This window comes from Elephas maximus, chromosome 5 (assembly GCF_024166365.1).
Source record: "Elephas maximus indicus isolate mEleMax1 chromosome 5, mEleMax1 primary haplotype, whole genome shotgun sequence".
Taxonomy (NCBI): Eukaryota; Metazoa; Chordata; class Mammalia; order Proboscidea; family Elephantidae; genus Elephas; species Elephas maximus.
The window spans coordinates 95,692,127-95,719,167 of NC_064823.1; the positions used below are offsets into that span (position 1 = coordinate 95,692,127).

The window sequence follows — 27,041 nt, forward strand, 5'->3', positions numbered from 1 at the left end:
GTATGGTATGTCACTTTCAGGTGCCAATATGAAAAAAAAAAATTAAATAAGATCAAAGATCTTTGCTTGCAGATGAATATTTATAAGCTTTTTTATTGAAGAATACATTATATAAAATAAGAAACACAAATCATAGGTCACACAGCTTGAACCATGATCACACTGAACACACCTGTGTAACCAGTACACAGATCAAGAAGCAGGAAACTACCAGCATCCCTGAAGATCCACTCTTGTCTTCTTCCAACTAATATCCACCGCTCCCTTAGAACTCCCTGCCAAAGATAACCTTTATAACCTCTTCTAAACTAGGTAGCCGTTTTATTCACTTCCTAAGATCTAATTTGTCTTCCAATGGAAATTACTAAATGCATAAAATATGTATTCAATTGTGTTGAAAATTAAATGCAGTTATTTTTCTTGAATAGGTCCAAAGTGGTACCCTTCCCGGATTGGTCTGCAACTAGAATGTGGTAAGGAACAACTTACAATGATTTATTAATTAAATTTTGAATCCATTTTCTATCAACAATATTTAACATTTATTTCAACTCATCTCAGTCCATTGCCGTCGGGTTGGTACTGACTCATAGCGACCCTGTAGGACAGAGTAGGACTGCCCCATAGAGTTTCCAAGGAAAGCCTGGTGTATTTGAATTACTGACCTTTCAGTTAGCAGCTGTAGCACTTAAGCACTAAACCACCACCAGAATTTCCAGCTCTTACTAAATGCTAAGTAGGAGCTCTGGAGGAGTGACTAAGCAATCAGCTGCTAACAGAAGTTTCAGTAGATAAAACCCACCACCTACTCCACAGGAGAAAGGTGTGGTAGTCTCTGTAAATATTACAGCCTAGGACACCTATGGGGCATTTCTACTCTGTCCTGTAGTAAACCCACAAGAAGCATGTCTGTTAAGATAATTCAATCCCTAAGTTTTTCATACACTATCAAACTATGTTTGTTTGTTTTTCTTGGTGTTTCTGCTGATATCCAAGCTGTCCTCTCTCAGCTACTATGTGCACGTGAAAACAAATGATGATTTTTGTGAATCTCTCAAAGATGGAGTGCCTGCTTCTTTGCTATCTTAACCATTCCATCTTTCTGTGAGATCTGTATGTTGGAAACCTAGGGTTTCAGGGCATTCTTAGGAGTTTCTTGATGGTCTCAAATTCTTCCTTGCTCAAATATTCAAGACAAATTCCCCTCTAACTAGAGCTTAAGAGAGCAGAATCATTGTTTATTTTTGCCTTCACAGGGCATAGTATGTGTTAGGCACCACAAATGCCTTTTCATGGTCAAATAATATGAACTGGAATTGTGGTATTATTTTCTAAACTTGACTCTTATACAAAGTGAACTCACTGAGAATGCCACACATATCAATGTTAAATGTAATTTCAATTTGAAGGACACTATAAAGACTAAAAAAAAAAAAAAAAAAGACGGGAATTTCTATTAATTCAACCTGTCAGGTGAATGTGACTTTTTACTTTCCCCTCACCTTTATTAGCTTGGTTGAATGTAACAAGGTGTTGTCTGAGTGAGGGATGGGTGTCTAAGCAGAGTGGAACATGACAATGCGTTTGAAAAAAAGGAGCCAATTAATTTGGTGAGAGCAGCAGGGTATGATGCAAACAAAAGGTTATTTGAGTCACTCAGCTCTGAATTTTAACCGTCTCTTCTACTCACATATCTATAGTGTCTCCTTATGTATAGCAAAGCTAGTGAGGTAGGTAACAGTAACACACTTTGTGTGTGTGTGTGAGTGTTATCTCACATTATGTTTCTAAAACAGTATAATAATTGACATATGGAAGATACTCCATATAGTTATAACTTATTATACCAAAGCAAGTTCTTTATATTTGCATATTTTTCTTCCAGAATGTATTTTCCAGAATGAATGTACCACAGAAAATGCACCTGTGTGAATTAAGCATACTTTTGAGTTTCCTCACACAAAAGAAGTCCCAAAAATATAAATAATATAGCAAGTATTCATTTTTATGTATTAAAATAACAAATATTTGTTTAGCTCATGAGTCTATGCTCAGTAGTTCTGTTGAGCTGGACTTGGTTAGGGTCATTCACACAGCAGCAGTCTGTTGACAGATTTTTGGGGATTATCAGGTCTGAGATAGCCACACAGCAGCAATTCCCTTCTACTTTTTAAAGTCTTACACCCTTCATCACGCTAGTCTGGGCTCATTCACATGGAGAAGCAAGGGTACAAACAAATGAGAATACTCAAGAGCACTTATGACCTAGGCTGGATACTGGCAAGTATCCCTTCACCCACATTCTGTTGATGTTGTTGTTAAGTGCTGGCTCATAGCGATGCAATGTGCCACAGAATGAAACACTGCCAGGTCTCGCGCCATCCTTACAATAATTGTTATGCTTGAGCTCATTGTTGCAGCCACTGTGCCAATCCACCTCATTGAGGGTCTTCCCCTTTTCACTGACCCTGTACTTTGCCAAACATGATGTCCTTCTCCAGGGACTGATCCCTCCTGACAACATGTCCAAAATATGTAAGACCAGTCTCGCCATATTTGCTTCTAAGAACCATTCTGGTTGTACTTCCTCCAAGACAGATTTGTTTGTTCTTTTGAAAGTCCATGGTATATTCAATATTCTTTGCCAACATCACAATTCAAAGGTGTCAATTCTTCTTTGGTCTTCCTTATTCATTGTCCAGCTTTCACAGACATATGATGCAATTGAAAATACCATGGCTTGGGTCAGGCACACCTTAGTCTTCAAGGTGACGTTTTTGCTTTTCAACACATTCTGTTAGCCAAAGCAAATCACTAGTGCAGAATAAAGGAGTGGGTAAATAGATGAAAACTCTTAATGAGAGGACTAAAAAGTCATATTATTAAGAGTGTGAATCTGGGAATACATCTATAATATAAGCTGTACAGTAATTCATCTATAATATAAGCTAGTAAAATAATTTTTTTTCTCTCTTCTTACTCTGATTAGTATACCTTTAACATGCTATATAAAGGCAGTTTTGAATCTCTAAATATTGAAATCATTGAAGTTCCATGCTGGAAAGTTGAAGCATGGTAGAGCAATCCTTCTTCTCTTCCCACCACTGGCTCCAACTCACACAACAAAGATCCATGCACACCATTTATACAACGTCCCTTTGCAAATATCTAGGTTTATAACTGTGAACCTAAACCTAGGTTTGGCTCTTGAGTCTATCCTTGGGAGCAAATGTTAAGAGAAGAGATTATGCTTAGGTTAATTTTTGCAAAAAATTCTGGAAGTTTAGATGGCTGAAGCATGATCTAACAGGAATGGCATAGATTTCAGTTAGCATGTTCCCTTGACTACCCACACTCATCTCTCTTTGGAAAGGGTCACAACCAAGGACAGGACACTGTTGCCCAAGTCTAAGGGTAATGTGATAAATGATGCCTGTGCCTTTTCAGATTTTTTTTTCTAAATGGCATATTGATGAGACAACATTTTTCAATGTAATGACGATGTTCTCCTCTTTGAAGTGATACTACAAAAGTAGAAATTAACCCCCTCAAACCAAAATCTAAACCTACCACCATCAAGTCAATTCCAACTTATAGCAACTTCTCAGAGACTATTAATAGCAATTCTGATCTGGGTGTTGTAAAACATATTTTTGGGACACTTTCATGTAGTACAAAGACATTAGAATTTTTTGTCTTTATTATAATTTTCTTGTTTTTATATATGATTACCACAATGGCACTTTTCACCATTTGAATATAGTTTTCTTGATTCATATGGTATACATTTCCTTTTGCTGTGTAACAGATTATCACAAATTCAGCATCTTAAAACAAATAACTTATAAGCTTACAGCTATGATGCAGCTAGAATATCTAGTGAGGGTATCGCAAGGCTGGAATCAAAGTGTTGGTTGGCTGGGCTGAGTTTTTATCTGGAGGCTTTTGAGGAAAACCTACTTGAAAACTCATTCTTGCTTTTGGCAGAATTTAGTTTTTTGTGCTTTTGTATTACTGAGGTATCTTTTTCCTTGTTGGCTGTCAGCCAGGGACAATTTTTATTTCCTAGAGGACAACTACATTCATTTACATGTGGCCCTTTCCAGCTTCAAGTCAGTATTGGCACAGTAAATCCTTCTAGTGCTTTGAATTTCTGACTACATTTGTCCATGACTTCTAGATTCAGATTCAAGGGCTCAAGTGATTAGGTCAAGCCCAACAGGGTAATCTTCTTTCTTAAATCCATATAACACAATCTAATAATGAGGCTGAGATCCTATCATATTCACAGTTCCACAAATTATATAAAGTATAAACATAAGACATAAGGAATATTAGGAAAACTTTTAGAATTCATCATACAAAACACATCATCTTTGCTGAACTCAGGGCTATATTAACATTCCCATAATAATACCAAGTTATCTTTATATGAAAAAATACATATATGTGTGCCACAAGTGTGAATCCATTTAGCATAGATGTTGCAATGTAACTGTGAAATGGTTTTTATTTTAAAAAAAAAGCAGAGAATGAAATACATCATCACGACCCCCTAAATTCTCTATTAAAAATGGATTTACTGAGTTTCTGGTCCAACACGTAAAGAGTGTGGAAGTTTTCATTCCTGTCTACAACAGTTAAAAAAAACAACAAAAACTGAACATACTGAAAATCAATGTCTTTCTCTTAGATCCATTAAAGAATTGACAACACAGTGTAAAATGCTGCCACCACAACTTGACAGACAGACAGGAAAACACTGAGAATCAGAGTGTATCTGGTGTAGAAAGAAGTCCAGAAGCAGAAAGTCATAGCAGGGGACAGTACTGATAGAAACACTAAAAACTGTCATTGACAAATTGTGGGAGGCTCTGTATGGACTAGCACGAAAGTCAAAAGTTCAAGGAAGCCTAGGCTTATGGGGTCCCCACAGTTCTGTGAGTTTTAATTCTAGGAGCTCCAACAGGTTTCCACTGTAAATATTAGAAGAAATTTCTCATGCTTCCAGCAGGAAGGGGAAAATAAAAATTATTAAAGATGTATAAAGCTCTCTGTTCTGCCTAACAAGGCCTACCCTCAAGGGAAATTATTTTACCAGACCCTAGCTGACTTGGATTTTATCAAAGTCTAACTGATGTGGGATAAGGGAAACAACCCAACTCTAAATCCTTTTAGCCTTTAAAGTGGGGGAAGAAAAATAATGAATTCCAGCCTCCTCTAGTCTTCCTGCCTCATAAAAGGATTAATAAAATAAAAATATGAGGATTAATTGTGAAGTTCCCAGCTTAGTGACATGGGATCAATAAAAGACTGAGATCTTATTAAAGAACAATAGAATGTTTCCCCCAGCCCCTTATACCTCATATCACATCAATAAAGCTATTGTATAGAATATTAGAGCTAAAACAATTGCCAGCTCAGATCCTGGTTAAGAAGGAATCTCTAGGAAAATCCAAAGAGAAGAAGAGAGACAACAAAAAAAAAGACATCAGAAAAAATGTTAGCCTCTGACACTAGAGTTACTGCAAGCAGTAAACACAGCCTAACTCCAAGTCAGAAAAATGTAATACCTCACACTGAGGAACTATGGGCCCAGGTTTCTTTTACTCAATACATCATGGCCAGCTTTCAACAAGAACAAGAAAAAATTACAGGAAATGCTAAAAGGCAAAAAAGACAAAAGTAAAAACAAAACAAAGCTGTCTGAGTACTGCATCGGAACCAGATTCAGTTATGACATAGAGTTTGGAAACATCAAGCTGGGAATTTAAATTACCAGTAATTGATAGGTCTCACAGTGGTGCAAAAGTTTGAGCTTGACAACTAACAGAAAGGTTGGCAAATCCACCCAATGGTGTTGAAGAAGAAAGTCCTGGCAATTTGATTCCATAAAGATTATTGTTAGGTGCTGTACAGTTCGTTTTTTTACTCATAGTAACCTCATGTGACGGAGTAGAACTGCCACATAGGGTTTTCTAGGCTGTAATCTTAATGAAAGCAGATCACCAAGCTTTTCTCCCACTGAACCCCTGGGTGAGTTGGATCCGTGAATCTTTCAGTTAGGCGAGTGATAACCACCAGAAGATCCTATGGAGCTCAGTTCTATTCTGTAAAACATGGGGTTGCCATGAGTTGGAATCAATCAGAAGGCCATGGGTTTTTTTTTTTTTCTTTTTTGAGTGATATGCTAAGGAATTTAATGGAAAAAGGGGACAACATGCAAGAAAAAAAAAATGCAAGAGTAGATGGATAATAAAGCAAAGGGATTAAAACTTTTACAAATACTCAAAAGGAAATGTGAGAAACCAGACACTGTAACAAAAATGGAGAGTGTATCTGATGGGCTGACTAGCATAGTGGATACAGCTGACAAAAGAACCAGTGAACCTGAAGATATACTAAAAAAAAAATTCCCAAACTGCAAAGAGAAAATAAATAAATAAATACAAAGTCCAAAAAGATAGAAGAGAATACCCAAGTATCGTAGGAAAATTATAAAAGGTATAATATACAGGTAATGTGGACACCAGAATTAGGAGATAAATAAATAAAGGAAGGGAGGAAGGAAAAGAATATTTGAAGTAATAATGGCTGAGAATTTCCTAAAATTGCTGATGACATGAAACAACAGATTAAGAAATCTCAGAGAACATCAATCAGGATAAATGTCAAAACATATATATGTAGTAAGAAGTCAAAAGACTCTGGTGGTGCAATTGTTAAGTGTTCCACTACTATTCTAAAGGTCAGGGGTTCAAACCCACCAGCCACTATGTGAGAGAAAGATGTGACAGATTACAGCCTTGGAAACCCTGTGGAGTAGATCTACTCTGTCCCACAGGGTCATTATGAGTCAGAATTTGACTCAATGGCAATGCGTTGGTGGGATAGGCAGAAATTAAAGACAAAGGAAAAAATCTTGAAAGAATCCAGTGGGGAAAAATATCTTACCTGTAATGGAACGGGAACAAGAACTACATCTTTGCTTCAGAAACAAAGCAAGTAAGAAGAAAGTAGAGTGAAATATTTAAAGTGTTCAAAGAAAGAAAGAAAAAAAAGCTACCTAGATTTCTCTACCTGGTGAAATTATTCTTCAAAAGTGAAGGAGAAATAAAGATGTTCTCATAAGAACAAGAATTGAAAGAATATGTGACCACCATGTCTGCCTTGTAAGAAATGGTAAAACAAGTTCTTCAGAGAGAAGGAAAATGATACAAGTCACAAACTCACATCTGTGTAAAGAAAAGAAGAACATTAGCAAAGGAACAAGGTAATCTTAAAATAAATCTTTTATCTTTTATTCTTAATTGATCTAATAAATAACAGTTGGATCAAAATAATGATAGAACAATGTATCAGGTGATTTTACTTATGAATAAGTGAAGTGGATGACAACAATGCAATAACGGTTGAGAGAGAGGAACTGGTCATCTTCTTTTATAATGTATCTGTTTACCAGTGAGTCAATATAAGGCTATTTGGAAATGTACTTAGATTAGTTGTAAATGTATAATGAAATCTCTAGGACTACAACAAAGGAAAAAATATTAAAGAATAATTGATATGCTAAAAGAGGAGAAAAAAATGGAACTACATAAAATGCCCAATTAGAACCAGAGTACATAGAAAATATGTGGAAGTCCAAAAGGGAACAACAACAATAAGAAGGCCAAAAAATTAAAAAAAAAAAGTTAAAAATTTGGTAGATATAAATCCAACTATATCAATAATTACCTTAAGTATAATTGGTCTAAAACCACCAATTAAAATAAAGATATTTTCATAGTGTATAAAACAATAAGGCCCAACTATATGTTTTTGTTTTCTTGTGTTGTACATAAGGTTGGTATAAATCAGAACCAACTCGATGGCACCTAACAACAACAACAGCACATGTTTTCTACATAAAACCTACTTTATGTATAAAAATGCAGGTAGATGAAAAGTAAAGGGATGGAAAAGGATATATTATCCTAAAATTAATCAAAATAAACATGTGGTAGTTAATTTCAGACAAAGCAGACTTCAGAGCAAGGAAAATTATCAAGGATAAAAATGGCGGTACATAATGATAAAGGGGTCAGTTCTTCAAGGAAACATGAGAACTTTAATGTGTATGTACCTAACAACATAGCGTCAAAATACATAAAGTAAAAACTGGATAGAACTATAAGAAGAAATAAACAAACTAGTATAGTTGAAACTTTTAACATCCCCCTATTAGTAATTGAAAGGACCCCTGGTGGAGCAGTCGTTAAGTGCTCAGCCACTAATTGAAAGTTTGGCCATTTGAACCCATGAGTCACCCTACAGGAGAAATGATGTGACAGTCTGCTTCTGTAAAGAATTATAGCCTTTGAAATCCTGTGCAGCAGTTCTACTCTGTCCTATAGGGTTGCTGTGAGTTGGAATTGACTCCACAGCAATGCATTTGTTTTGTTTATCAGTAACTGACAGATTCAAAAGCAGAAAATCAGTGGGGATATAGTTGCACTGAATAGCAGTGTCAATCAACTGGATACAATTAGCTATATAGACTAATTCATCCAACAATGGTAGAACACACATTCTTTTCAAGCTCACATCAAATGTACACCAAGATAGATCACATCCTGGGCATTTAAAAATTAAGACAAATCATGCAAAATAAGCTCTCAGACTAAAAAGGAATGAAACTAGAGATCAATGAAGATAGCTAAAAGTCTCAAAATATTTGAAGATTAAAAGACATTTCTAACTAACACACGGGTCAAAGAAGAAGTCTCAAGAGAGATTAAAAGGTATTTTGAACTAAATGATAGATGCTGATTTTTGTAGACGTACTTTATTGAGCTGAGGAAGTTCCCCCTATTCCTAGTATGCTGAGAGGTTTTTTTTTTTTATCACGAATGGGTGTTGGATTTGTCAAACACTTTTTCCGTGTACATTTGTATGACCACATGACTTTTATTCTTTAGCATGTTGATGTGAGGCACTATACTGATTGATTATAAAATGTTGAACCAGTCTTGACTACCTGAGATAAATTGCACTTTTTATGCTGTTTGACACTTTTATACATTTTTGAATTTGATTTGGTAGTATTTTTCTGATGATTTTTGTATTTATGTTCATGAGAGATATTGATCTGTAGATTTCCTTTCTTGTAATGTCTTTGTCTGACTTTTGTGTTAGGGTAATGCTGGCCTCATAGAATGAGTTAGAAGGTGTTCCCTCTGCTTCTATCTTCTGGAAGAGATTGCAGAGAATTGGCATTATTTCTTCATTAAACGGTTGATAGACCACTGCTGAAACCATGTTTTTGTATTTTTTTTTGGGGAAGGTTTTCTTTTTTTTCAATTTCTTTAATGGTGGAAACCAGATGCTTTCCTTTTAAGACTGGGAACAACAGAAGGATGTCCCATCTCACCACTCCTAATAAATATCATAACCAAAGTCCTATATAGAGCGATGCAACGAGAAAAGAAAATGTTTACACATAGGAAAGGAACAAGTAAAATTGTCTTTGTTCACAGAAGCTATGATTATATATGTAGGAAATTCCGAAGAATCAACACCAACCAAACAGAACAAACTCATGAAAGTACTGAAGAAATTATAACAAGATTGCAGGATTCAGGGTTAATATATAAAAGAGGGTTGATATATAAAAATCATTTGCTTTCCTGTATATCAGCAATGAGCAATTGGAATTTGTAATTAAAAAATAACACTATTTACTTTAGCACCAAAAAAATGATAATTAGATGAAAATCTAACAAGATACGTATATGATCTTACGTAGAGGAAAACTACAAAACTCTGATGAAAGAAATAACAGAAGAGCTAAATAAGTGGAAAGATATTCCATGTTCATGTGTAGGAAGACTCATTGTTAAGGCTGACCCCAATTTGATCTACCGATTGACCACAATCCCAATCAAAATTCCAGAAAGTTACCTGGCAGCTAATTACAACAGATTCTAAAGTTTATTCAAAGGAAAGGAAAAATACATCAAACAGCCAACACAATACAGGTAGTCCCTGAATTACGAGGTATTTGAGTCATGATGAACCACACTTATGTCTGTCTGCTTTCAGTTTTTTTTTAGTGTGTTTTTTGTACACTTTATCATTGGCACATCTTCCTGGGAAGAAGTTACAAGAAATGCAGAAGATATGGGAAAAAATTGCTAAGTTACGTGAACAGGCTCCAAGGATTTGATCAGAATAACAAGATGGAAAAGATCAATGGAAAAACCATACATATGGCAAGAATCCTGAATTTAGAACATGACATCACTGATGTGGAACAGCTTATAGATCATGAAGAAGGAGACTTGACATATCAAGACTTAATGAAATTTGAAGGGGAAAGAAATCCTGAAGAAAAAAGAGATAATGAGGAAGAGGAAAAGGAGAAGTTGTCAAAAAATTTTACAGTGAAAAGATTAGCTGAAGTTTTTTTTCTAAATTATTTCAGGGGCTTCAGTTGCTTGAAAACATGGACCCAAACACTGATCCCTTTGCTGAAGTCGATAGGCAGATTTGGGAAGCAGTGAGATATTACCACAAAATATATGAAGAAAAAAGATCATACAGACAACTCTCACTAATTTTCTGACTAGAAATGCCATCCGCAGTCCCAGGGATAATCCAGATGATCCAGAAGCTTCCATAAATAGAGTTATTACTTTAACTGACAAAACTTCTTCATCATTAGAGTAAATTTTTACGTGTTGTGTGTGTTTATTAGACACATTGCGTTGTATTGGGCAAATCGGCTGCAAAAGACCTCTTTAAAGTGTTGAAAAACAAAGATGTCCTTGAAGACAAAGGTGCACCTGACCGAAGCCATGGTGTTTTCAATCACCTCATATGTATGAAAGACTGAAGAAGAATTGATGCCTTTGAATTGTGGTGTTGGTGAAGAATATTGAATACTCTATGGACTACCAAAAGAATAAATGAATCTGTCTTGGAAGAAGTGCAACCAGAATGCTCTTTAGAAGCAAGGATGGTGAGACTGCTTCTTACATACTTCAGACATGTTGTCAGGAGGAATCAGTACCTGGAGAAGGGCATCATGCTTGGTAAAGTAGAGGATCAGTGAAAAAGAGGAAGACCCTCAGGGAGATGGATTGACACAGTGGCTTCAACAATGGGCTCAAACATAGCAACAATTGTGAGGATGGTGCAGGACCAGGTAGTGTTTCGTTCTGTTGTGCTTAGGGTCACTAAGAGTCAGAACCGACTCAATGGCATGTAACAACAACAACATGTATGTGTCGAAATATATCTGTAAGTTTATATATAATGTTTCCAATCCCCAAAGGCAAATAAAGATCATATCTATAAAGATACTGATAAGAAAAGGCAATAATAATGAAAACTAAATTAAAAAAAAAATGAGGTATTTGATTTAAGTCAGAACCAATTTACAACGGAGAGGAACCTTGTTGTAAGTCAGGGATTACCTGTACTGAAGGAGAACAAAGTCAGACTACTAACACTGCTTACTTTCTATAAAGTTATAGTGATCAAGACAGTGTGGTACTAGTCAAAGACTAGATAAATAGTTCCATGGAACAGAATAGAGAACTCCAAAATGGACCTACGCATATATAGTTAACTGATCTTTGACAAAGGAGTAAAGATGATCCAGAAGAGAAAGCACAGTCTTTTTATTTTATAGTGTTGGAGCAATTAGACATCTACATATAAAATAATGAATCTATGCACTTACCTTTTAACTTACACACACAATAAAAAAAAAAATTAAAAACCTCAAAATGAATAAATGTAAAATATGAAGCTATAAAACATCTTCATTATAACATAGAGGAAAATCTGGTGACTTTGATACAGCAATAAATTTTTAGATACAACACCAAAAGCATGTCTCATGACAGAAAAAATGATAAAGTGGATTCATTAAAATAAAAATATCTCCTCTGTAAATGACACTTATAATAAAATAAAAAGATAAGTAACAGACGGGCAGAAAACAATTTGCAAAACATATAGCTCATAATGATTTGTATCCAAAATACACAGATGAAACTGTACTATAAGAAAACACACAACTCAACTACGAAACACTTCACAAAAGAAGATATACATATGATAAATAAGCATAAAAAAGATTTTCAACCTCATAGGTCATTAGGGAATTGGAAAGTCAAACAACAATAGCACTACACACCTATTAAAAACCGAAAAAAAACTAAACTCGTTGCCGTTGAGCCAATTCTGACTCATAGCGACCATATAGGACAGAGTAGAACTGCTCCATACAGTTTCCAAAGAGTGCCTGGTAGATTTGAACTCCCGAAGTTTTGGTTAGTAGCTGTAGCACTTAACCTCTACACCACCAGGGTTTCCACATACCAAGGGCTAAAATCCAAAGCAATTATGACACCAAATGCTCACATGAATGTGGAGCAACAGGAACTTTCATTCGTTACTAGTGGGAATGCAAAAGAATACAGTCACTTGGGAAAAGAGTTGGTATTATGTTACAAAGCTAACATAGTCTTACCACATAATCCAGCAATTCTGACACTGGGTATTTATCTAAAGGAGCTGAAAACTTAGTCTACACAAATATCTGCAGATAGATATTTCTAACAGCTCTATTCATTATTACTAAAAATTGGAAAAAACAAGATGTCCTTCAATAGGTGAATGTATAAGCAAACTATGCTGTTGTCGTTGTTAGGTGCCCTTGAGTTGGTTCAGACTCACAGAGACCCTATGTACAACAGAAGAAAACTCTGCCTGGTCCTGGCTTATCCTAACAATTGTTATTATGTTGGAGCCCATTGTAGCAGTCACTGTGTTAATCCATCTTGTTGAGGGTCTTCTTCTTTTTGTTGGCCTTCTACTTTATCAAGCATGATTTCCTTCTCCAGGGACTAGTCCCTCTTGATAACATGTGCAAAGTACAAAGTCTTGCCATCCTCACTTCCAAGGAGTATTCTGGCTGTATTTCTTTCAAGATGGACTTGTTCATTTTTCTGGAAGTCTGTGGTGTATTCAACATTCAGAGTCTCAATTTTTCTTTGGTCTTGCTTAGCCATTTTTCAGCTTTTGCACTCTTATGAGGCGATTAATAACAATATTACTTGGATGAGGCACACCTTAGTCCTCAAAGTGACGCCTTTGCTGTTTAACAGTTTAAAGAAGTCTTTTGCAGCAAATTTCCCAAATGCAATGTGTTGTTTGATTTCCTGACTGCTATTTCATGGGCATTGGTTGTGGATCCAAGTAAAATGAAATCCTTGACAACGTCAATCTTTTCTCCGTTATTATTATTTTTTTTTTCTTTAGTGGTCCAGTTGGGAGATTTTTTTGTTTTGTTTTCTTTATGTTGAGGTGTTATCCATACTGAAGCCTGTAGCCTTTGATCTTTATCAGTGCTTCACATCCTTTTTACTTTCACCAAGCAATTTTTTGTTATTTGCATGTTGCAGGTTGTTAATGAGTCTTCCACAAGTCCTGATGCCACATTCTTCTTCATGTAGTCCAACTTCTCAGATTATTGGCTCAGTGTACAGATTGAATAAGTATGGTAAAAGGATACAACCATGATGCACACCATTCTTGATTTTAAACCACAAAGTTCTAATCCACCAGGTGCTCCTTGGAAACTGTATGGGGAAGTTCTACTCTGCCCAAGGGGTCGCTATGAGTTGAAATTGACTTGATGGGTAAGGGTTTGGTTTTTGTTTTTAGTATCCCTTTGCTCTGTTCAAAAGACTGCCTCTCGGTCTATGCACAGGCTCCCCATGAGCACAATTAAGTGTTCTGGAATTCCCATTCTTCACAATATTATCCATAATATGTTATGATCCACACAGTTGAATGACTTTGCCTAATCAACAAATTATGGGTAAACATCTTTCTTGTATTCTGCGCTTTAGCCAAGATCCATTTTACATCAGCAATGATATCCCTAGTTCCATGTCCTCTTCTGAATCCAGCTTGAATTTATGGCAGTTGCCTGTCACCATACTGCTGCAACTTTTTTGAATGATCTTCAGCAAAATTTTATTCGTGTGCAATATTAATATTATTCTATAATTTCCTCATACTTTTGGATTACCTTCCTTTGTAATGGAGAAAAATATGGATTTCTTCCAGTGGGTTCGCCAGGTAGCTGTCTTCCAAATTTCTTGGCATAGATGTGTGAATCCCTCCAGAGCTGCACCCTTTGTTGAAACATCTCAATTGGTATTCCATCAATTACTGGAGCCTTGTTTTTCACCAGTGCAGCTTGAACTTCTTCCTTCAATTCCACCGGTTCTTGATTATATATTACTCCTGAAGCGGTTGAACATCTACCAATTCTTTTCAGTACAGCGGTTGTGTTCCTTTCATCGTCTTTTGAGGTTTCCTGCACCATTCAATATTTTCCCCGTGGAATCCTTCTAAATTGTAACTCAGGGCTTGATTTTTTCCTTCAGTTCTTTCATCTTGAGAAATACTGAGTGTGTTCATTGTTTTTGGTTTTCTATCTCCAGGCCTTTGCACATTTCATTACAATATTTTACTTTGTCTTCTTGAGCTCCCCTCTCAGATCTTCTGTTCAGCTTCTTTACTTCATAATTTCTTCTATTTGCTTTAGCTACTCTATGTTCAAGAGCAAATTTAGAGTCTCTTCTGACATTTAGTTTGGTCTTATCTTTCTTTCCTGTCTTCTTGATCACCTCATGCTTTAGCATGTATGATGTCCTTGATGTCTTCCCACAACTTATCTTGTCTTAGGTCGTTAGTGTTCAGTGGGTCAAATCTAGCCTTGAGTTGGTTTCCAAATTCAGGTGAGATGTACTTGAGTTCATATTTTGGCTCCCACGTGTATGGCATATCCATAGAATTTAATGTTATTCATTGTTAAAAAGAAATGCGCTACAAGCCAAAAAAAAAAAACAACTTGGAGGAAACTTAAATGTATATTGCTAAGTGAAAAAAATCAGTCTGAAAAAACTCCTAACTGGATGGTTCCAACTATTTGACATTCTGGAAAAACGCAAAAATATAGAAACTATAAAATGATCAGTGGTTGTCAGGAGTTTGGGCTAGAGACTAGATACTGGATAAATAGATGAAGCATAGAGGATATTTAGGGCATTGGAACTATTCTGTATGACACTGTAATGATCAACATATCTCATTATGCATTTATCAAAATTCATAGAACTGAACCAACACAAAGAATGGATCTTAAAGTAAACAATATAAATGTTGGTTAATAATAACTAGTTGGTTAATAATAATGTATCAATATTGGTTTATTAATATATTTGTGATAAATGCACAGTATCAACATAAGATGTTTTTAATAGAGGAAATTATGAGCAAGAGGAGAGGGAGTTCATGGTAACTGTGCTTTCTGCATAATGTCTCTATAAACCTAACATTACTCTAAAAAAAATTGTCCATTAATTTAAAATGCCACCTTCTAATTTAATCTACAACTTTTGTATATTTTATCAACTTGTTTTAAAACACCTGAAGTTGTAAACATAAATAGCTATCTTAGAGACTCTGAATATCATCTAATAGTAGTGATAAATACTTTAGTTTCCTTCAAAATTAGACAAAAATGGAGCAAGATTTTTCATAAATATATGTTATAATTTAAATCATAATACTATAAATGAAAACTAAAATGCCATTAAGTATAAAAAAAAAAAACTAGTTTTTTTTTTTATAATACTATAGTGTGCCATACCTGTTGCCATCAAGTCCATCCTGACTCTTAGCTGTAGAATATTAATAATAATAATAAAGAAAACTCTGTTAGTGACATACATTCATATTGAGAGATCTAGCCCACTCATTTTTTCTTTCAGCTTGCCTATAACAAAATGTACTTAATTATGTCAGTTATGAGCATTCAAATTGTTTCCAATTTTTTTTCTATTACATATAATTCCGAAAAGGACATTTTCATCAATATTTTCTTTTGTGTTCATGCCGGAATTGTGTTTATTTTTCAAAATGGAGCACTTCCTGTATAAGTCTTGAAGACATTTCTCTTCAATTTCCCCATATTCCATGAGTGCTCCGTTCAATGTGTTGCCACCTCCTCCATTGTTATACTCTATTTTACAGACCTAGGTCAACAAACCAGTTGGACTATAGTAAGTATTGGTTTGAATGCAATGTATTACTCCCACATTTTGCTGGGAAAAATTTGATGGCAGAAAGACTAATTCTACCAAATAAACTCATAGTGAAAAAAAATACATATTATTGGATGATATTTCTAATTTTTCGGTCTTAGTTTCCATTGTTTTCTTTTTAAATTGAATATACAATAATCTCATCAAGCCCTATGGTGCTAAATGTTAGTAGCATCTTGCAAATACCTGCAGAAACATCTACCCAGCTGCCTACTTGACAACTACTACTTGAATGTCTATTACATATCACATATTTAACAGTACCAGGAGAGAACTCTTAATTTTCGCCACCAAATCCTACTCCTGTCCAACCTTCTTCATGTCATTTAATGAGATTACAATGCATCCCAGGGCTTATGCCAAAAATCTTAGAGCTCTTTATCTCACTGAATCCTCTTCAGGCAATCAATATAGTTCAGCAAGTTGAACCAGAACTATGTTCAAAATATAACTGGAATTTGATGAATTTTTAACATTTCCATCAGCACCAGCCCAATCCAAACAAACGTCATCTCCTGTTTTATAATTTTAAGTGTAACTCCTAACTGATGTTCCTGTATCTGTTCCCATTTATCTCACAGAATCCAGAGTCATCTTTCAAAAAAGTAAATCAAACCATTCCCTTTGTGCTTTGGAATGAACCGCTGGAATTCATCTACTCCAACTAATTTATCCTGTAATGAAATCATTTAGAGAACATTTGAGAGTTGAATTTAAGTATAACGATACCCAACATTGTTGTTGTTAGTTGGCATCCAGTGGATTCTGGCCCATGTCAAACCTTTGTGAGCAGAGTACAATTGCTCCCACAGGGTTTTCAGGGCTGTGACCTTTCAGAAGTAAATTGGTAGCCTGTCTTCCGAGGCCCCTTTAAGTGTGTTCTGACTACCAACATTTTGGCTAGTAGTTGCGCACTTATCCATTTGCTCTACCCAGGGATTTTAACCAACTTTATACTTTTATATGTATAGTATCTTGTTTGATATATATATATATATATTCTAATATTATACATTTTTTCTGAGCATACAATAGCATAGGGGAAGGCTGAAATTTTGTTAGATAACATTAAGAGACCACTGTGCATTTGAGGATGTGGTAGATATATTTTATAAAATCGGTCTGTTTACATTTTATTTTACTTTAAGGATTTATTGTACATTGTGATTTCTATATAAATTTCATCCTTAGTTTTCACTGATCTCACTTTAAAAAATTTTTCTATATTGCCTTGATATTGTATTAAAATGATTTTTCCTTCTTGTCTTTTATTTTAGGTGGGCCTTTTTTGAAGGACTATATCAGTATTCAAAGTGTTGCCGCTTCCTCCATTGTTACACTCTATTTTACAGACCTAGGTCAACAAGTTAGTTGGACTACAGTAAGTATCAGTTCAAATGCAATATATTACTCCCATATATTGCTGTGAATAATTTGATGGCAGAAGGACTAATTCTATCAAATAAATTCATAGTGAAACAAAATATATTATTGTATGGTATTTTTAATTTTTCAGGTTTACTATGTGCAGTTGCTCATGTTCCAGTTGAGAACTGAGACAAAGGAAAATCACAGTTGAAAAAAGATACAGAAATATCTTTTTAAAATCAGAATCCATCTTATGAGGGCTGGCCCTCTTCTTCCCCTGTGCCTTGGGAGTTAAATGGTATTTATTCACCATTTCCTTCCAAGAGTACTGGGAATATTAAAGACCCTATCAAACTTGGAAAAAGGGGAGGTAGAATAAAGAATAGCCAATAAAAAAAGAAAGGAAAAAAAAAAAAAAACAGCATTTTAGTGTGGGGGAAGAAATATTTGGAAATTCTGAGAGTCAACAAGTAAGATTTCTTTTAGTTTAGGAGAATATTCTTTTGGTTCTTTGAGTGGGACAAATAGGAACTCTAAAAGTGGTGGCAACTGAATTTGAGGACTTTGGTGCTAGGCTGCCAACTGTAAGTTTGAAGGTTCAAACCCACCAGCTTCTCTATGTGAGAAAGATATTGCCATCTGCTTCCATAAAAACTGCAGCCTTGGAAACCCCATGGGACAGTTCTTCTCTGTCCTATATGGTCACTATGAGTAGGAATTGACTCAATGGCAACAATGTTTCTTTTTTTTAAAAAAAGAATGAAAGCTACATTAAAGACATAGATGGCTAAGAAAAAATGAAAGTATTTGACACAAGTTTGCAAGAATTGAAACAATTATGCATCATGGAATAGATCATTGCAATAGATTTAACAGCAGGAGTAAATACTATTTGGAATTTAGTGACAGAAGCAATAAAGAGTTAATCTGATAACTATGACATTGATTTAAAACATAACCCAATCATTTTAAATTTTCAATTAAATTATTTTATTTTTATTTTTTAAACTTCAAAGTTTTTTTCAGATTACTTTTATCTTTTAACGTTTGTGATGCGATTACCCTTTTAATGTTTTCTATTCAAGATTGCTTTTCTTTTGCCGGCATTAATTATCAACATTTTCATTCATAGTGCTTTGAACTTTCCCTATAAACAACCAATTTTAAAAGTTATTACAAGTGAGGCCTAATTAATACATTACTATAGAATTTTCTAAAAGATAAATTCAACTTTATATTCTTTAGTTAAAATATTATCACATTCTTTACTTTCATAACAGTACTTCTTTGAGTCCATTTCCTTCCTACATTTAAATTTTATTTTTTGTTAAATAGTTCCTTTGGTTTCCAAATTTCATTAAGAATTTTTAATACCAATTTTATGAGCTAAAATCAAAGAGTTTAGAATATTCTGAATCTTTGAGAAGTTTATTATAAGGTGCAAAGAAACGAAATTTTCAATACTTAAATGTGATATCTACAGACATTTGCTAATAAAGCTTTTAGATAAGTAAATTTTGATCATTAAGGTTCAAAATATACAGAGGGTCTCGGTCTATATTCATGACAAAGACAGAGACTCTTTTGTTTCAAGGCGAACTGCCTTAACTGGGCGTTTATTAGAAATTCCAACCGCATCATCCAGATAAAGCATTGAGGAGAAAAAAGTGCAAGGTGGAATTCTATGACAATTGTACTAGAAAATTACAGCTTATTTGAGAGGAATGTTATCTAGGTGACAAAGGGAACTCTGGAAATAGGCTGGATATTTTTAAAACAACGCAATGGTTCACACAGACTTTTGCTCCAAATGAGTCATTCCTATTTAATGCTAAAAATACGCATACTGCTTTGCAATCACACCCACTTTATATCAGCTAAATTATGTAGCAAAAGCAATATTTTACCACACATAACACTCTCATGCATTTATAAATTATTAAAATATGCCCACATTAAAAAAACATTGTTAGTAGGTATATCTTTTTTTTTTTTTATATCTTTAGAAACAAGCTCTTTAAATTAGTAAGGCCAAAGTTAATATATATATCAAATAGGAGTGTGCTGTCATTAAATATGGAGCAAAATTTTTGCTCCTCATAACTTCCTGAAAGATGTATGAGTTAATAACATAATAATTCTTATCATATAAATACTCTTAACTAGACTGTAGATCTTATTTAGTTTTTACCATTTTTAAGTGTATTTATTCATTGCATGTGTGTGTGTGTGTCTGTGTGTGTATTCTTGTTGTTAGGTGCCATCAAGTCAGTTCCTATTCATAAAATAAATAAAATAAATTTAAAAAACTCACTACTGTGGAGTCGATTTCAACTCACAGCAACCCCATAAGGTTTCCAAGACTGTAGATCATTACAGAAGCAGACTGCCACACCTTTCTCTCACAGAGTCACTGGTGTTTCAAACTGCCAACCTTTCAGTTAGCAGTTGATTGCTTTAATCACTGCAACACCAGGGCTCCAACTCCCTGTGTGCAATAGAACAAAACACTGCTCAGTCCTGTGCCATCCTCAGAATCATTGTTATGCTTCAGCCCATTTTTGCAGCCACCATGTCAATCTATCTCATAGAGGGTCTTCCTCTTTTCCTCTGACCCTCTACTTTACCAAGTGCGAAGTCCTTCTCCAGGGACTGTTTCCTGCTAAAAACATGTTCAAAGTACTTGAGAGGAAGTCTTGCCATGCTTGCTTAGAAGGAACATACTGGCTGTACTTTGTTGAAGACAGATTTGTTTGTTCTTCTGGCAGTTCACGGTTTTTTCAATATTCTTTGCCAACATCATAATCCAAAGGCATAAATTATTCTTTGGTCTTCCTTATTCATTGTCCAGCTTTCCCAGGCATATAAGACAATTGAAAATACCTTGGCTTGGGTCAGAGACACCTTAGTCCTCAAGATACCCTTTTTGCTTTTTAACACTTTAAAGAGGTCTTTTACTATACATTTGCCCAATGCAATATGTTGTTTGATTTCTTCACTGCTGCTTCCATGGGCATTGTTTGTGGATTCAAGTAAAATGAAATCCTTGACAACTTCAATATCTGGTCTGTTTATCATGATGTTGCTTATTGGTCCAGTTGTGAGGATTTTTGTTTTCTTTATGTTGAGGTGCAATCCATAGTGAAGGTTGTAATCTTTGATCTTGATCAGTAAGTGCTTCAAGTCTTCTTCACATTCAGCAAGGAAGGTTGTGTCACCTGTATATAGCAGGTTGTTAATGAGTCTTCCTCAAATCTTAATGCTGATTTCTTCATATAATCTAGCTTTTAGGATTATTCGTTCAGCATACAGATTGAATAAGTGTGGTAATGGGATACAACCCTGACGCACACTCTTCTTGACTTTAAACCATGCAGCACCCCCTGTTCTGTTCAAATGACTACCTCTTAGTCTATATACAGGTTCCTCATATGCACAGTTGAGTGTCCTGGAATTCCTGTTCTTCACAATGTTGCCCATAATTTGTTATGATCCACACAATCAAATGCCTTCGCATAGTCAATAAAACACAGGTAAACATCTTTCTAGTATTCTCTGCTTTCAGCCAAGATCCATCTGACATCAGCAATGCATCCCTTGTCCCATATCCTCTTCTGAATCTGGCTTGAACTACTGGCAATTCCCTGTCGATGTACTGCTGAGAACACTTTTGAATGACCTTAAGCAAAATTTTACTTGTGTGTGATATTAAAAATAATAATAATAATAAATGGATAAATAAATAAAGCCCATTGCTCTCCAGTCACTTTTGATTTCCAAGGAGCGGCTGGTGGATTTGAACTGCTGGCATTCTGGTTAGCAGCTTTTTGATAATTTCTGCATTCTTCTGTTGAATCACCTTTCTTTGAAATGTGCACAGATATGGATCTCTTCCAGTCAGTTGGCCAGGAAGCTATCTTCCAAATTTCTTTACCTAGACTAGTGAGCACCTTTAGAGCTGCATCTGTTTTTTGAAACATCTCAATTGGTATTCTGTCAATTCCTGGAGACTTTTTTTTTTTTTTGCCATTCCCTTCAGCCCAGCTTGAAATTCTTCCTTCAGTACTATTGGTTCTTGATCATATGCTACCTTTTGGAATGGTTGAGTATCCACCAATTCTTTTTGGTACAGGGATTCTGTGTATTCCTTCCATATTCTTTTAATACTTCTGCATCATTCAATATTTTCTCCTTGGCGTCCTTCAAAATTGCAACTGGAGGCTTGAATTTTTTCTTCAGTTCTTTCAGCTTGAGAAATGCCTGGCACGTTCTTTCCTTTTGGTTTTCTAACTCCAGGTCTTTGCACATTTCATTATGGTGGTTTGTTCAAGTAGCCTTTTGAAATCTCCTATTCAGCTCTTTAACAAGATAATTTCTTCCATTTGCTTTAGCTACTCTAGGTTCAATAGCAACTCTCAGAGTCCCTTCTGACATTCATTTGGTCTTTTCTTTCTTACTTGTCTTTTTAACGACCTTTTGACCTTTTGCTTTCTTCAGAAACCCTGGTGGTGTAGTGGTTAACAGCTATGGCTGCTAAGCAAGAGGTCACCAGTTTGAATCCACCAGGTGTTCCTTGGAAACTGTATGAAGAAGTTCTAGTCTATACTATAGGGTGGCTATGAGTCAGAATCGACTAGATGGCAGCGGGTTTGGTTTTTGGTTTTTGCTTTCTTCATGTATGATGTCCTTGATATCATTAACTCATCTGGTCTTTGGTCATTAGTGTTCAATGTGTCAGGTCTATTCTTAAGATGGTCTCTAAATTCATGTGGGATATACTTCAGGTCGTATTTTGGCTCCATAGTTTGTTATAATTCACACAATCTACTTTGAGAAAGCAACTCTTCCCAGTCATATTTGGAGTGCTAATTTTCTTCAGTTTTAACTTGAACTTGCATATGAGGAATTGATAATCTGTTTCGCGGTTGGTCCCCAGCCTTGCTCTGACTGATGATATTGAGCTTCTTCATCAACTCTTTCCACAGATGTAGCTAATTTGATTTCTGTGTTTTCCATTGGTGAAGTCCATGAGTACAGTCACCTCTTATGTTGTTGAAAAGATATTTGCAATGAAGAAGTCCTTGGTCTTGCAAAATTTTTCATGGATCCGGTGTCATTTATATCACCAAGGCTGTGTTTCCAATTATTGATCCTTCTTCTTGGTTTCCAACTTTCCTATTCCTATCACCAGTAATTATCAATGCATCTTGATTATATGTTTGATCAATTTCAGACTGCAGAAGTTGGTAAATATCTGCAATTTCCTCATCTTTGGCATTAGTGATTGGTGTATAAATTTGAATAATACTTATATTAACTGGTCTTCCTTGCAGGAGTATGGATATTATCCTATTTCTGACAGGTTTCTACTTGAAGATAGATCTCGAAATGTTCTTTTTGATAATGAATGTGTCACCATTATTCTTCAATTTGTCATTTCTGACATAGTACGCACTGTGATTGTCTGATTCAAAATGGCCAATACCAGTCCATTTCAGCTCACTAATGTCTAGGATATCTATCTTTATGCATTCCATCTTATTTTGATGGCTTCCAATTTTCCTAGATTAATACTTTGTACATTCCGTATTCCAATTATTAATGAATGTTTGCAGCTGTTTCTTCTCATTTTGAGTCAGCAAATGAAGGTCCCAAAAGCTTGACTCCATTTACATCGTTAAGGTAGACTCTACTTTGAGAAGGCAGCTCTTCCCAGTCATATTTTGAGTGCTTTCCCACCTGGGGAGGCAGGGTTCATCTTCCAGCACTATATCAGACATTGTTCCACTGCTATTCATGTTTTCACTGGACTTTTTTTTTTTTCAGGAGAGTGCCAAGTTCTTCTTCCTAGTCCGTCTTAGTCTGAAATATCCACTGAAACCTGTATACTATATGGGTGACCCCGCTGGTATTTGAAATACCAGTGGCATAGTTTCCAGCATCATACTAACAGGCAAGCCACCACAGTTTGACAAACCGACATACATAGATTAATGTAATTACCACCTAAATCAAGATACAGAAATGTCCCATCACCACAAAGGTCAATCTGTTGCTGTTGAGTCAATTTCAAGTCATAAAGACCCTATAGGATGGAGTAGAGAGTAGAACTGCACCATAGTGTTTCCAAGGCTGTAAATCTTTATGGAAGCAGACCGCCAAAGTTTCTTCCATGGAGTGGCTGGTGGGTTCTGACCACAGACTTTTCAGTTAGCAGCTGAACACTTTAACCAATAAGCCACAAGGGCTACACCACAAAGGTTACATCATTATATTCACATCCCCTTTTCCCCATCCCCTGGAAGCCATTAACCTGTTCTTTATAGTTTTCTTGTGTGAAGAACATTACATAAATGAAGTCAAACAGATTTTTGAGATTGACTTCTGCCCCCCAACTAACCATATTGCCTTTGAGATACATGGTGGTTATTGCATATACCAATACTAGGTTTCTTTTTATTTGTGAGTAGTATTCAGTTGTATGGGTAGAGGAGAGTTTATTTAACCATTCAGCCATTAAAAGACATTTAGGTTTTTTTTAAGTTTTTTTCCATAAAAAATAAAGCTTTGTGAACTTCCCTGTACAGGTATTTCTGTGAACATATTTTTTTTTTTTTTTACTTTTCTGAATTTTTAGTGTTTTATGTATTCTGAATACAAGTGATTTGTTGCTTATGTGGTTTTCAAATATTTTCTTCCAATTTACACCTTTCATTTAATTCACCTAACATAGTGTAATTTATCAATATTTTCCTTTTAAGAATTGCACTTTTGGTGTCATGTCTAAGAACCTTTTGCTTAGCACTTGATTTGAAGATTTTCTTTTAAAATTTTAGTTTAATGAGAGTTTACCTTTTAACTATAGTCTATTTTTATTATAAAGACTGATATATTTGTGCTTTATATTCTCCTGACTGAATGTTTTAGTTCAGTGTGTCTCAAGTATTCTAAACGCTTTTTCTGTCTTTTTTTTCTTTACCTCTTTTTTTGGATTGTCTTTTTTTCTATTCTGTCCTCTGATATTTTTGCAGTTATGCTTTCTTTTTACTAACCGTAGTGGGTTTTTTTTTTTTTTTTTTTTAGTGGTTACTCAAGAGATAGTAACGCAAATTCTTAAAGTATTAAACATTAGTATAAACTGTCTAATTTTATTTTACAAGTGGGAAAATATTTCATAGATCATTTTTTTTTTTTTAGATCATAGACTTTATAATATTTCAGCTGTTCCTGACTCGTCTGCTATTGTTGTGGAATATTTTAATTTTCTACATATTTTACATCCAAAATTCATGATTATAGCTTTATATGGGCAACATCTTTCATACTTACTCATTATTTATACTTACACTTCCTGCTTCAATTTTTTCATTTCTTCTAGTGGAATGTATCTGGAATCATCATTCTTCTACCTGAAAAGTATATTCAGTACTTTATTCTATTTCTGCCATTGACAAATTATCTCAATTTTTGTTTTTACAAAATGTCTTTATTTGACCTTTCTTCGTGCAGAATATCTTAACAGAAAATTAATTTCTTGCTTGCAGTTATTTTTTTCTTCACTTTAAAAGATTTCATTAATTTGATTTCTGACTTCTATCATTTCTGTTGCAATGTCAGCTATGTTCCTTTGAAAGCGATGTGCCTTTTCTTTGGGTAATGTTAAATTTGTCTTTTGTTTGATTTTTAGAAGTTTGCCTATGATGTGCGTTGTCAGGCTTATATTTTTATTTATCCTGCTTTGGGTTAATAGTGTTACCTGAATGTATGTTGTGGCATATTAATTTTATTTAATTTTAAATATCCTTCACCTTTATCTCAACTATAACTTCCACATTGTTCTCTCCATATTTCCCTTCTGGGATTCATATTTCATTCTCATATTTTTATTTTCAGAAGTTAAAGATACCTGCTGAAATTCTGAACCTTGTCTTTCTATTATTTCAAAGTTTAAAATATAGTTTTTTAAAAGCCTATGTCTGATAATACATGAAACTTTAGCTTATCTATTTTGAATGTTTGCTATTTATTTTGATTTTGGTCACATTTTCTTGATTCTTTGGATACTAATGATTTTAGGCTGGGCTTCAAAATCTGTGAACCCAGGTCTATTTCTACTTTTCCGCTTAATCCCTATTCTTATGTTGTAACTCTTCTATTTCCCAGCTCACAGCCTGAAGTGGTTATAAGACCACCTCCAGCCTTGCAAGATAGATAGTGCCAATATTTGTCCTTTCATTCCTAACACTGTAAAAAGCTTTGCTTCTCTTATCAGGTATTTAGTTGCTAACTCTGTAGCTGGTAGATGTTTCTAATTGCTCCATACCCCAGGCTCAATTACTTCTCTAGACACCTTTTCCAAAATTTTACTTTGTAAATCTTCAATGATAGTACCTGGGTAGTAAAAATAGTTATTGGACTTAGATGCAGACTGAAAGGTTAGCAGTTCAAGTACACCCAGAGGTGCTTTGGAAGAAAAGTCTGGCAATCTATTACTGAAAATTAGCCATTAAAAACCCTCTGGAGCACAGTTCTACACTGACACACACGAGGTCACCATAAGTTGGTGTTACTGAATCCTGGAGGGTGGGTCCTTGTCTGGCACACTCAGAATGCCAATTATCTGGACACCGGTCTTTGAGAAAGAGAAAGTAACTTTATTGCAGTGTGCAGACCAAGGAGTTAGGAGGAAGTTCCTCAGACCTGCCTCGCTGAACTACAGGGAATCAGGGCTCTTATGCGATGTGGGTGGCAAAATGGTAACCACACAGGCATGTTGGGGAGGGCCAGAAAATAGGAGGTGATGTGGTTCTTGTTGGACCTTTGGAATAGGGTCCGGATGATGATTTTCCTTCTGATTTGTTCCTCCTGTTGCGGGGTCCTCTGTTGAGGTCAATTAGTGGTCACAGCCAGCACTTCTGTGCATGTGGGGCAGGCCAAATCTGGCCTGGGATAGTTTAAGGACTTTTGGAAATTTACTGGCATTTGTGGGGTTAAGTTACATTGAGATCGACTGAACAGCAACTGGTTTAATTCTTCAATTACTCAGTAAGTTTCTGAAGCCTGAAAAACAATGTCGCCTTTTTTAAAATATTTTCATCATTTTTCCTTACTGGTCTCATTAGGACAGTTTGTCTGAATTACCTGGAAAGAATTCTCCATTATAAGCTATTCATGAAAAAAAAAAAAAAAAAAAGACATCTTCATCTAGTACAATACTACCTTCACTAGTACTCATTAAGCACCAACTGGTAGCCATATTAATATTGGAAAGTGCTTTCGTAATCTTTATTTTGCATGTCTGCTATCTTTAGGAGATTACCGTTAGAACTACTCTATTTTTGTTAATTTTCAACGACAGTGAAACTTGCAGTTTGTTTTATTTTCAACTTCCAATTCTAATTATCCTAGAAAACATAAAAGTAAAGTCAACAACATCCTCGATAATGACAGTGATAATGATAAAGTTTTTTTTTTTTTTTTTTGGAAGAGAGGATGAAATGC

At 35.1% G+C, this 27,041-nt stretch overlaps 1 protein-coding gene across 1 annotated transcript in view; it reads left to right on the forward strand.

Moving 5' to 3' along the window:
* The window catches only part of TECRL (trans-2,3-enoyl-CoA reductase like), a 150,465-nt gene that overhangs the window by 78,076 nt on the left and 45,348 nt on the right, over positions 1-27,041 (forward strand). Inside the window, exons 3-4 of the mRNA XM_049887101.1 lie at positions 429-473; positions 17,450-17,553. Coding sequence (XP_049743058.1) covers positions 429-473; positions 17,450-17,553 — 149 coding nt within the window. The remainder of the gene's footprint in view (positions 1-428; positions 474-17,449; positions 17,554-27,041) is intronic.